Source organism: Peromyscus eremicus, chromosome 15, assembly GCF_949786415.1.
Source record: "Peromyscus eremicus chromosome 15, PerEre_H2_v1, whole genome shotgun sequence".
NCBI classification, from domain to species: Eukaryota; Metazoa; Chordata; class Mammalia; order Rodentia; family Cricetidae; genus Peromyscus; species Peromyscus eremicus.
This window is the reverse complement of record NC_081431.1, coordinates 16068923-16082065: the sequence shown is the minus strand read 5'-3', so window position 1 is coordinate 16082065 and position 13143 is coordinate 16068923. Positions and strand designations below refer to the sequence as shown.

Here is a 13143-nt window from a genome sequence, read left to right as displayed (position 1 = left end):
AGGGAATCTTTCTCCTCATACCCACAGAAAAGGAAACCTGGTGTGTGCTCATTATCCCTTTAGTGTATCAGCATACATTTTAAATGATTAGAAACAGACTTAACAGAGTAAAGTTTGAAAATAATGACACCGGGAGGTACTTGATGAATTTTTGAGCTATTAAATAGAAAAATTAAAGCAAGGAAAGATGACTGTTGTCCTTTGTTTAATAAGAGAATTTTAAAAGTCCTGGGAAGACAAGATAAATACAAAAGTAAGTCTAGAAAAATAAAGATAAAAGCCGTAGCAGGTGTCCTGCTCTCCCGGGAAGGGAGCTGGTGGGAAGAGCGGAATCACGGTGGGTGGATCCGGGGCGGGGCCTCAGGCTCACAGGCCCCTGGGTCTACTCTGTCTCTCTGAGCCTGCTGGGAAAGTGGGGATGCTTTTTCTGTTCTTTTTCTCCTTTGAAGTTGGCCCTTGTCCTCATTCACACCTGTAAACCCTGCCTTGGGCAGGCTGTGACCAGAGGGACTCTGTGAGTTTGAGGCCAGCCTTGGCTACAGAGTGAGACTTTGTCTCCAGCCCCTAAAATTCTCATGTATGCCCACTGTATTCTAACAGCATTATCTTTGAAAAAGGTGAATTCAAGAAGAAAGTAGAAAAACAAAGCAAAAATAGATAACAAATTATATGTTAATTTAACTTAAAGAATGGAACTCCATGGCAAGCTTCCTGAGACCATTGTTCTACTATTTAGTTAACTATGGTTTTGATTTTTTTGACAAAATTAGATTTTTTTAAAGTAAAGCCTTAAGCTCAGTAGTTATTCTTATGTTTACTTTTACCAGGCTATTTGATTGTCAGATAGTTCCCACAAAACTATGATTTTTGTGTCTTAATTTTCCCTTACCAGAATCATTCAGTTGTTGCTCAGTGAATACTAAGTGTCTGTCCAGGTGATGGTGTAGTTAGGTAGCAGGTGGTAGTGATCGGTTACAACATTTGACTATAATACACTGAACTGTGCGTATAAAAAGAGATAAAATGGTACTTTTGTTATATATCTTAGCAGTTTTCAAAAATATTTCTCGAGAAACAACAGACGAGAGATGGGTCTGTCCTGAGGAGATCTCTGTACAGGGGTCACCAGACCAGTGATGTCACAGCCAACCAGGGGTGTTCCTTCCTGGTATCACAGCACAGTGTCTCTTCCCCATGCGTCCGTGGCTAGGAAACTGTAGAGTTGAAAGTTGTCTCTTTGAGAAGTTAGTACACAAGGGTCTCCTTTTTAAAATGTATTGGTCTGTTAAGTTTTGCTGTATAAGAAGAAGCTTCATTCAGTTAACAAATGCAACATACTCTATGGCGGTGCTAAATACATTGTTTAGTGTACTTTCTGAATACTTATTCCAATATCTATTCTAACTGTGTATTTTAATAAAATCTGCCTGTCTGCAAGAGTCTTAAACTAACAGAAATCACTAATACTTTAGTGTTTTCTTAATACCATAAAAGTGCAGCTCTAGGTTAGGTAAAACATACAGGTTAAACATACGTTTCCTTATAAGTGTAATTATTTACACACACACACATATACACACACACACACACACACACATATGCGTTATTGTTCCTCTCTGTTTTGAGACGGGATCTCAACATTTGAGGTAGCCTTGAACTCTTGATCCTCCTGCCCCTCTCTCTCAAGTGCTGGGATTACTGTAAGTAAAAAAATAGCAGCATATTTTTGGTTTATTTATTTGTTTGTGTTGGGGGTAGATCACAGAGTCTTATATGTGCTAGGCAACACTCTATTGCTGAGCATGCCAGCCCCTAATTCTGTTTTTTTTTTTTGTTTGTTTGTTTCTTGGTTTTTCGAGACAGGGTTTATCTGTGTAGCTTTGTGCCTTTCCTGGAACTCACTCTGTAGCCCAGGCTAGCCTCGAACTCACAAAGATCCACCTGGCTCTGCCTCCCGAGTGCTGGGATTAACGCGTGTGCCACCACTGCCGGGCAAATTCTTAATAATTAAATTCTAAAACCTTAGTTTTCACTGAAGTGCATATGTAACTTTAAACCAGTTTTTGCTTTGTGCTTGCAGCAAACCTCTACAGAAAGAATCATGTGCCTGGCACTGTTGGGCACTGTGGCGTCTACTGAGAGTCTTGAGTTGGTAGGGGCTCCCCGCTGTCACTGCTAACAACCTGATTGTATCAGGCCTCCCTGCTCTTGCCATCACAGTTCCAGAGTCTGCTGGCCAACCAGCTTAGCTAAAAATTGGCAAGTGCCAAGTTCAGTGAGAGATCCTGTCTCAAGATGCCCCGATCTGGCCTCTGCATGTGTGCCCGAGTGCACACAGACACATACACACACAATTTTAAAATTAAAATTTTAAAAAAGGTTAGCTGCTGTGGGGTTCCTTTACCAAATAAAGACGGGAGGTCCATGCTAAGCAGCCATGTTGAGGGGAGTCGTGGAGATGGCTGTTCTGTAGGTCAGGAAAAGAAGAGCCTTACAAACAGCAGCCATGGCAGTTTTGCTCAGGGTGGATCTCTCGAGGGAAGCAGGGATATAGCTTGCTCACATTTTGGCTTCCAGGAACACCAGGGGTGGGAATGGTTGACCCCTGATTTATGTAGCTCTCTAACTAGTCCCTGAGGAAAACCCTGGGATCGCCCATTTTTAAATTGTACCAGATGGTGTCATTTTTGCCTCTTGTTTTTAGACTGCTTTTTACATTTCTAGTTAGTTATTGCATCTTGATTGACATGTTTCTTTACCGAGTTCCTTTCCTGTTCTAATTACATTTCGAATTTGCATATTTACTGCTCTTCCTGGACATCTGCATTAGCTGCTTCATAAGTGTCTTCTCCTTGATGTAGCCCTTCTTACTCCCTGTGATCTCACATTAGCACTGTGTAGATCTGGAGTCTCAAACTGACACCCAGAAGGGCCAATCGGGTCATAAAAAGAAATGAAATGACTGTGACTGTAGGGCGATAGAGATGTCCCCATCTTTTTAAAACTCTCTACTCGTGGCTAGAGAGATGGCTCAGTAGTTAAGAGCCCTTGTTCTTCCAGGAACCCAGGTTCGTTTCTAGCACCCACATGGTGGCTTGAAAACATCTATAACTCTAGTTCCAAGGGATTCAGCCCCCTCCTCTGAAGTCAGATTCCAGGTACACACGTGGCGCATATATAATACATGCAGGCAAAACATTTATAAAAATAAACCTAAACACATAAAATATCCAGTAGGCCTGAGCACATATAGTGGCACAGACCTTTAATCCCAACTTGGAGGCAGATCTCTGTGAGTTCAAGGACATTGAAACTACATAGGAGACCCTGCCTCAAAAGAAAGAGAAAGAGAGAGGGAGGGAGGGAGGGAGGGAGGGAGGGAGGGAGGGAGGGAGGGAGGGAGGGAAGGAAGGAAGGAAGGAAGGAAGGAAGGAAGGAAGGAAGGAAGGAAGGAAAAGATACTACTAAGTCAAAGACAGTCCACCTCTCTAACACTTGGCCTGTTGACTTAAACTTCTGCCCTACAGTGTCTTTGTGTCCCCTTCCTGGGGCTCCCTGTAACTTCACAGAGAAGGCTTTCCTGTGTACCTGGCATTCGGAATTCTCGGTAGTCTGGCCCATCCACATTCAGCACCATCTCCTACGGCTGTGTTTGCAGCTGCAGTCCGACTGGCCCCCTTGTTGCCCCCAGACGCCCTTGCACTTTCTGACCTCTGCTCCTTGCTGTCTTTGCTGTGTCTGTTGCTGTGCAGTGATGGGCCACCCTCTTCCCAAGCCTCAGCATCCAGATCTTGCCCCTCAGTACGTAAAGTGCCCAGCACAGTGCCCAACTCCATGACGTTGCTGTTCTCTTGGAATGCTTTCTGAACTTAGGATGATGTGGGGTGGGGCAGCATTCCTCCTATGGTCTTGCCCAGCTGTGGTCTTCCCTACTTACTATAGGACACAGGCATATTTCTTCCATACCAAGCTCCCAGGTCCCGAAAGATAAGGATCCTGTTGGCTACATCTCTCTATCTCTGTCTAGCCTCTAACTGTGTGCTGGGTGTACTCATTTTTTCTCCAGCATGTTTAGTACTTGATAGTACTAAACCTAGTACTTGATAGAGACCAGAGGACCGCAGTAAACAGAGATCAAGTGCTTGTCTCTGTGAGGCTTGCTTTGTAGATGGATTATTGTAACCAAATTCACATAAGAATGAACAGGGTAGTTTCAAATATTAGTAAAGGGGCCAGCGAATGCTCGGCTGCTAAAGGCAGCTGCCGCCAAGCCTGATAACTCGACCTAGCCAACCCACGTAGTGGGAAGGAGGAACTGATTCCGTCCAGCCATGTGTGCTGTGGCTGGCATGCACCCCACACCCACACCCGCAGTGAGTAACGTAAAATACAGTGTGAAAAATCTGCAAAATCACTCCAGCAGGGTGAGGAACGGTTATAGATATGAAAGGGGCAGCTCTTCACCTAGTCTTCTGGAGATGGAAAATGGATGCCGCCTCACACTCCCATTTCCTTCCCATCTCGTGCAAGCAAGAGCTAGTTACAAGAGCAGGAGCCTGCGGCTGCACTGGATCTACATGTTTAGGTAGGACATTACAAAGTCCCTGGTTTTGCTTTTAACAAGACGCTTTTTCCTTCTTAAGCGTTTAGAAATTCAACATGGCGTATTTCCCCCGAGATCTGTTTTCCCACTTGGCATATTCTGCTGCAGTGTTCCTAGATTTAGCCTTGGGAGGCCCGAGGAAGCCACAGGCTCCTCTGTGAAATGGCTTTCCCACATTAACTGTCACCCCCGGGTCTGGCTGTGACAGTAGCCATGACATTAATCTGCTCCTTCCAAAGATCTTCCATCTTCCAGTCGTCCTCCATGACAACAATAGCCGTTAGTTAAGTACCGAAGATCTTCCATCTTCCAGCCGTCCTCCATGACAAGAATAGCCATTAGTTAAGTACCGAAGATCTTCCATGTTCCAGCCATCCTCCATGACAAGAATAGCCATTAGTTAAGTACCGAAGATCTTCCATGTTCCAGCCATCCTCCATGACAAGAATAGCCGTTAGTTAAGTACCTCTAACTAGGGAATACAAAAGATCAGAATTTCGGGTAGAAAATATAAACAACTTCTGGGAAGCCAAAGCCTTGTACATCTTGTTTGAAAATTCCATTTATTTCACTCTAATGGTAACAAATACATACAGCACAGAGTAAAATCCCAACAGTACAGATCAGGTCTCAGTATTTCACCCTGAATTTGTTCTTAACTCTGCCCGTTGCTGGCAGTGTGAACTCAGTCACACTCCTGGGCTCTTTACATGGCTTTTCATCTGATAATGCCTGTGAGGACTGAGCATGGCATAGTGTGGAACTGTCTGTTAAAAGCACACGTTCATCCATAGTGAAATCGCTGGCGTTTAAGATACGCACAATAAAGCCGGGCAGCGGTGGCGCACGCCTTTAATCCCAGCCCTCAGGAGGCAGAGGCAGGAGGATCTCTGTGAGTTCGAGGCCAGACAGAGCTGTTACACAAAGAAATACTGTCTCGAGTTAAAAAACAAAAAAAGATACACACAGTATACTAATGTGGCTTGTGGGGTGTTCATTGTCAAGTTAGTTGGAAGCCAAGCATGTGTTCTTGTTTAAAATTGACAAGCTTTGAATTTCCAGATGAAAATGGTCTAATTTTGGTCCATTTCCTCCATAATCTGGTGAGAAGGTACTGCAGCATGTTCTGCCCTCTTCTCCCTGTCAAGAATTGCAGTTCCGGGTCACAGGACCATTTTGTTTTGTGTACTCTGGTCTACTGTTTAAGGTGGCCATGATTGCTGAGCAGGATGAGCTGTTTATTTGCAGATGGATGTTTTCCAGCCCGGCATCTAGCAGAGTGCCACCAATTACAGTAATTATGGCTCAGACATTCTGAGCGGATAGGCTGGGTATATAGTGTTTGGGTAAGAAAGCAATTTGCTAATTGAAAACAGGAAATTAAATTTACTCTTACAGATAAACCTCTTTTGGAGATTTAAATTTTCTTTATTTTTTTTCTAGCATAGAGAAGGCCCTGGTCCTGATCCCCACACCATGAAGGGAAAGAGGGAGGGAGGGAAGGAGGGGGGGAGGAAGGAAGGAAGGAAGGAAGGAAGGAAGGAAGGAAGGAAGGAAGGAAGGAAGGAAGAAAGAAAGGAATTAGTTAATTAATTCTGGGGTGGGGTAGGTCTGATTTTGGCTGCTATGCTGTGGGAAGTAGGAATTCTGTTTCAGGTAAGTTCAAACTCTTTGTTCCAAACTATTACCAAAAAAAAAAAAAAAAAACAAACAAACAAAAAACAAAAAAAAAAAAAAAACCCAGAGGGCACATCCTAAGGATTAGACTTCCTGCATCCAAGATTTGCCCTCCGTGGCCTGCATCTCTCGTGTTCAGACCCATTGTGCTTTGGTCCTGTGTATGTGCCGTATGCCGTAGGAAACAGAAAATACGCACAAAAGAAAGAAAAACCTAGAAAAAATACCCAAGGAGACTGGGAGAACCTACCATGGAAGAGCACTGTCCTTCACTTCCGACAGTGGGACAGGAAAGGGCCGGAGCGGGTGGGGCAGGCTTGGAAACTAAAGCACTTTGCTGTGAAGAAGGGGAAGCCTGACCCTAGCCCAGAGTCAAAGCAGACTCCACATCCATCCCATGCCACAGTGCTTTCTCAGACTCCGCCTCTGTCCTCCTTCCAAAGTTCCCTTAGTCCTTTGCCACCCAAAGGAAACAAGACGGCCCTCAATAAGGCTTGCCTCCCTTGGCGGCCTTGAGCCAGAGTCTCCTAGAAGTAAGGTAGGGTTGATCGCTGCCACACTGAGACCAGCTGTGCCATTCCAGGGGACTTTTCTCGGTCTGACATACTTCCAACATCGTTTGATTATAGTTTGTTTCTTAAATTTACAAATGCAGAATTAATATTCCAGTGATGCACTTAACCGTGTACCTGGGCTCACCCTTCTCGCTGTCCCTCAGTGTGTACATGCCAGAAGAGGGTGTTAGGTCTCTTCTGTCCCTCTATCAGATGTTGGCTTTATTTTCCTGAAACAGTCTCTCACTGGACCTGGAACTTGCTGTTTTTCAGCAGAACAGGCAGCCAGCAAGCCCCAGTGTCTGCCTGTCTCCACTCCCCACCCCAGTGTTGGGGTTACAGGTGCATAGACACACCCAGCTGTTTACTCAGGGGCTGGGATCCGAACTCAGGTCTTCATGCTTGCTCAGCAGGTTTTAACACTTCTTTTGTTTTGTTTTTGTTTGGTTTGGTTATTGTTGTTGTTTTTCGAGACAGGGTTTCTCTGTGTATATAGCCCTGGCCTTGAACTCAGAGATCTGCCCACCTCTGCAGTGATGCACCTTAACTCCTTAGCTAGAGACGCATCTTGGTGGTAGAATCCTTGCCTGGCATGCAGTAGGCACTCCTGCCGTCCTATTAAGAGGCCAGAGCAGAAAGATCATTTAAGTCCAGGAGTTTTAAGACCAGCCTGAGAAAATAGCAACACTCTCTATGAAAACAAAGATAAAGCTTCCTATGGTAGGTAAATTTACCACTGGCAAACGTATAACAGAGGAATGTTTAATGAAAAAGATAATGAAGATTCCATGAGGCTTCTTCTCTTTCGTTTTACATTTTCTAGAAATACAAAGATTGCTGGTTATATGTCTTTCATTAAAACCAATTTCTATTTCCTGTCCCCTGCTTTTTAAGGTTTTTGAAGTTTATTTACGTATTTTGTACGTGTGTGATACCTGTGTCCGAGTGCAGACACCCACACGCCACAGGCGTGTCCAAGTCAGTGCTCTCCTCCTGGGGCGGGATCTGGGAATCGAACTCGAAGCTTGCACAGCAGATGCTTTACCTCCTTAGCCGTCTGCCGGCTCCATTCCTTGCTCTTTACAAACTTAACCTGTGTCTTTGTTTCTCATTTTAAGTAAGGTGCTTGTAAAATCGTTTTCCATTGTTTTATGAAGGAGTTCTCCAATGTTTTCTAAAGAAAGTTTAAAAATCTATTCCTACACGTTTGTCCTTGTAAAAACATTTATATTTATTTTTATATTGAGAGGGGCATGCTTGTGCCACAGCGTGTGTGTGTGTGTGTGTGTGTGTGTGTGTGTGTGTGTGTGAAGGGAGGCGGTTCTCTGTTTCCACTCTGTGAGTTCCAAGGATCAAACTCAGGCCCATCTTCAGGCTTGGTGGCAAGCTCTCTTACCCACTGAGCCATCTTGCCAGCCCTGTGCTTAGCCTTTTAATGTCAGTCAAGTACTTTAGTTTTCTCAGAATAAGGGTATCGGAAATATGTATTTCCTATAAAAAGAATAAATTGCTGACTTATTGATTTTTTTTAAGATAATGGTTTCTATAGACCCACGTTCAGAGAACCCAGTAGAAGACTATTTGTCTAGAGCTGTTTGCTCCTAAAAGCTCTGAATTATAAAAAGAACTAATGGAATCCGTAATTATCCGAGATTGCTGCCTGGAACTGGAAATCATGTTAAGTACTTTCTGCCATTGATCGGATAAATGACATTACAATCCGTCCTAGCTTACAGCCCCTGACATCCACAGTGCCCACCATCTGTGGCCTGAAGCAAGCAGGCACCTCCTCCCAGTCGGCTGGGGTGTGCAGAAGTGAGCAGCTTCTTCCTTCCTGCCTCTCCACACTGACCCTCTTTCCCCCTCCCCCGCACTTTGGAGGCCTTCGCTCCTGAATAAATGGCAAGCAAGTGCTTTTGGTTTGGGATAAGAGATGGCGTATAGGAAGGAGAGAGGTGTGTGAAAATCAGAAGGCTGACTAAGGGGGGGGGGGGCGAAGGTACCTGATGCAGAGTTTTCCCATGAAGCACCAAACTGTCACAGCTTCCCAGTTCTGCAAAGCTATGCAAAATTTGGGTAGTTTCCAATTAAATTTACAAAAACGAGGGTGAAGTAAGGGTAGGTGCAATAGCACTCAGGAGGCTCAGAGAAGATTGCAAATTCAAGGCCAGCCTGGGCTACAGCAAGTTCCAAGCTATCCTGAGCTATGAGATGAAGGAGACCCTTATCTGAGGGGAAAAAAGAAGAACTAGGGGGTGCTGGCTAAATCGTTTCCTTACCTCTGCATACAAAGTAATGAGTCGTAGAAAATTGAGAGAAATTCTAGAAGAAAAGTCCCCAGAAGGTTATGAATAGAGATCATTTAGTAATGTGTACTTTTCCTGAGGAGCTGAGGTAACTCATTTGATGTTAAGTTTGCCGCCACATATATTTTAAGCCTTGTGTCTTTGTGTCTTAAATACTGTCACTGAGCCAGATGTCATGGCACATACATGTAATCCCAGCATTCATGCTACGGCAGGAAAATTGCCACGGACTCAAGACCAGCCTGGGCAAGACCCTGTCTCAGGGAGGGAGGGAGGGAGGGAGGGAGGGAGGGAGGGAGGGAGGGAGAGAGAGAGAGAGAGAGAGATAGAGAGAGCGCCTATTGTTTTTTTTTTTTTTTTTTTTTTTTTTCTTCGAGACAGGGTTTCTCTGTGTAGCTTTGTGCCTTTCCTGGATCTCCCTCTGTAGTCCAGGCTGGCCTCGAACTCACAGAGATCCACCTGGCTCTGCCTCCCAAGTGCTGGGATTAAAGGCGTGCGCCACCACCGCCCGGCGAGAGCGCCTATTGTTAAGTGAAGAGAGCTGGAGTAGAAATCACTGAAATGGTGTCCTGTGGTTGCATGAGTAACACATCACCCATGAGTCCCACCCACCTTAACGTAACCGGTTCTCCTGATCGATCTCCGACAGGCTGTTCCTGCAGAAGGGCTGGTGTCCATACTAAAGAAGCGGAATGACACAATGGGAGACCATGCTGCCCAAATGCAGCCGAAGCCAGCTAAGCGGAGAGTGCGGTTCCAGGAAATAGATGATAACCTGGATCAAGGTGCGCTCAGCCCCGGGTTCACCAGCTGTGAGTGCTGGACAGTCATGTGATCCGATGTTCGCTAGCAGGCTTTGTGAGGACTGTGTGCACTTGCTCTGTGTCTTCTGGCAGGGACGGAAAGAAATCGAGTTATAGCTTGAATTTTTGAAGCATTTTTTGCTGAAATAAGTGAGTGAGTTGCAAAATTGGCCTTGTGGTCTCCCCAGTCCAGAAGTGGTCCAAGTCTAAAACTCACCTCAGGTGTTTTCCTTAGTATTTTCCTCTTTCCTTTTTTTCCTCGATAGTGAGCTTGTTTTTGATTTTGTTTTCAGTGACAAATTAGTGCCTCTTTTATCACGAGGCAGTCTCTCCTCCGAATGGAAGCTGAGCGCCTCCCAAGGCGTCTGCTCAGCCCAGCTGTTGTTGAGCACCCCGTCCCTGGCCAGCACTGAGGCTGTTCTCACAGCACAGCTGCCTCGGGTGGTTGCAGATAGTTACCTGAGGCAGGGGTGAGTCAGGGAAGTGGAAACCAGCTCAGGGCCGGTGAGTGTGCCTCTCTGTGCACTGAGCAACGGCGTGAACGCTGAACTGTGTTTCTAAGACAGCAGGAAAGCTGCCTAGAGTGTTCAACTGTGAAGCTGAAAGGCCCTGGGAATGCTTTATTTTTATCCAAGCATCTTGTTGTAACCAGCACAGCCTCCACACCGCACCCCTACCCCTGTGGAGTCCTCTATCCTGACCACACACAAGGGCACCAGGGTCTGGAACTCTCAGGCCACCTCATTCTTCACCAAGTTCCTCAGCTTCATCCTCCTCAAAACACAAAATAATAGTCACTGCCCTGCCGCTCAGGACAGTGAAAAGCAGGTGGATACAGTGTGTGAGTCGGTCTCAGCGGTCATGAAACCTTTAGGTAAGGCTTACACGTGTGTAGGTGCGAACCTCACCACCTGCCTGGAGCTCCCTGAAGAGGCCCATCCTTCCACTCATCATACTGTGTCCTAGAAGTGTGATGTGGACGCTCATAGGTGATTTTTTTTTTATGTGCATGGGTGTTTTCTACATGTGTGCCTATGTACCACATGTGTGCAGTACCTGAGGAGGCCAGAGGAGGGCGTCAGATCCCCTGGAACTGGAGTTGCAGAGGGTCGTGAGCCATCACATGATGCCTGGGACTCACACCTGGGTCGTCCGGAAGAACAATCAGTTTTCTTAGACACGAGTCATGTCTCCAGCCCCTCATAGGTGCTTCTACATTTTATGGCAGCCACATAACAAAAGTAAAACTATATGGAGTGTGCTCATTTAACTTAGTGTATCAAAAAGATTGCAGCATGTGATTGATCAGTGTGGGAAAATTGCTGGTGAGATATTTCACATCCTCTTTCCCACACTCAGGCCTCCAAAGCTGGAATCTATTTCACATTCACGTTGCATCTTTTTTGTATCAGTCACAGCCACTCATGGCTTGTTCCCACCACAGCTCATAATGTATATTATTTAAACAAAATAGATACTTTCAAATACCTAAATGGTTTTAAAATGTACTTCCATGTACCACAGGACCCAAGACTCTAGAATAATAAAATCTGTAGACACTCAAGACCCTTATCTGAGATGGCAGTGTTTCCATGGACTGTTCACACCCCCTATGTGCTTGGATGGTGATTACTGTAGTCACACCTGTGCCACAGTGTATGCGTGGAGGTCAGAGGACAACTTTGGGGAGCTGGTTCTCTTCTTCCACATTAATTAATTCCAGGGATTGAACTCTAGCCCTCAGGCTTGTGAGCCAAGTCCTTTACCAGCTAAGCCATCACCCCAGTCCTTCCTGCATACTTGGTTTATTCTTTCTGTTTGTTCCTTTTCTGCCTGTTTTGAGACAGGGTTTCACATGTAACACCCCTGGCTGTCCCGGAACTCTATAGACCAGGCTGGCTGCGAACTCAGAAATCCTCCTGCCTCTGCCTCCTGAGTGCTGGGATTAAAGGCGTGCGCCACCACACCCAGCTATTTATTCTTTGTTAGAGTGTCTTGGGTCAGAGAGTTGGCTCCACAATTGAAATCATCCAGATTGCATATACTATCTCATGAGTCTAAATAATTTGTAAGTCATTGTTGCATGGTATTATGTAAGGGAATACAATGAGAAAAGAGTACATACTTAGTACAGATAAAATTTCTTCAGACTATTTGGCCCACAGATACGGAGGACTGATTGTTCACGGTATGAAGAGGAAGCAGGAAGAGATACATAAACTAGGTTGTTAGCATAGATTAGCAGGCAGAGAGTACTGCGGTTAGAGGAAGAGCAGGTGAAGAGACTCAACTGACTAGGGCTGTGTGACGCTGTTCTCTTGTTTGCAGATGAAGTCAGCAGTGGCTCCTGCATCCTGCTCATCTTGCTGTGCATAGCCACGGTTTTCCTCAGCGTTGGAGGGACTGCGCTCTACTGCACTTTGGGTGACATGGAGTCACCTGTTTGTACAGACTTTGCCGACAACATGGACTTCTATTACACGAAGCTGCTGCAGGGGGTGGCAGGACTCAAACACTGGGTCTACCTCTCCTAGCAGCAGGTGGGACAGGCGTGCTGACAGACAGACAAAGATGCAAACTTCCCAGACAGCTTTTATTTCAGGAGTCACGAAACATTCCCCCTCCCCAGCAGCGAGGACCCCAGGACAGACATTAGAAACAGCAACTTTAAACGCAGCCCAGAGAACTCTGTCAGAATGACGCACAGAGGAAGGCTGATGCTGGTGTGGGCACTGGGGACGGAGGGAAGGCGCCGTGGAGAGCACGCCTCTCCTTGCTGCTTGCCTGTGTAGTGAAGCACACTGAGCAGCGTTGTCGTGCAGGGCTGAAGGACACTCCCGGTTTACAGTCGTTGCTCCATAGGCACTGCTTCCCGCCGCCGCCGCCGCCGCCGCCGCCGCCGCCGCGCAATACGTTTCTTTGTAATCAGAGAGTTACCTTATGGTTCCAATGCCATTTTTTAGTTAATCTGGGAGCTGTATAATTTATGCTTTGGGCATTACTCTAAATTCTCCATTTGTGAAATGGTTGTTTGGGTGCGTGTACGTCTGAAGCAGTTACCACACGTGGATATCCAGCCTAGAGTACCAAGATGACCTTTATTCTTTTAACTTGACTACAGTGTGCAGGCACACACACATCTTTGGAGGAGGCTTACCTGTGAACTAGATACACCGTAGGAATATTGGCCTTGAGTTGAG

At 45.7% G+C, this 13143-nt stretch overlaps 1 protein-coding gene across 1 annotated transcript in view; it reads left to right on the top strand.

Annotated features, from left to right (window-relative positions):
- Cnst (consortin, connexin sorting protein) overlaps positions 1-12829 on the top strand; it is an 83449-nt gene extending 70620 nt beyond the window's left edge. The window contains exons 10-11 of the mRNA XM_059280443.1: positions 9790-9925; positions 12272-12829. Coding sequence (XP_059136426.1) covers positions 9790-9925; positions 12272-12477 — 342 coding nt within the window. The 3' untranslated portion in view covers positions 12478-12829. The remainder of the gene's footprint in view (positions 1-9789; positions 9926-12271) is intronic.
- The last annotated feature ends 314 nt before the right edge of the window (positions 12830-13143 follow it).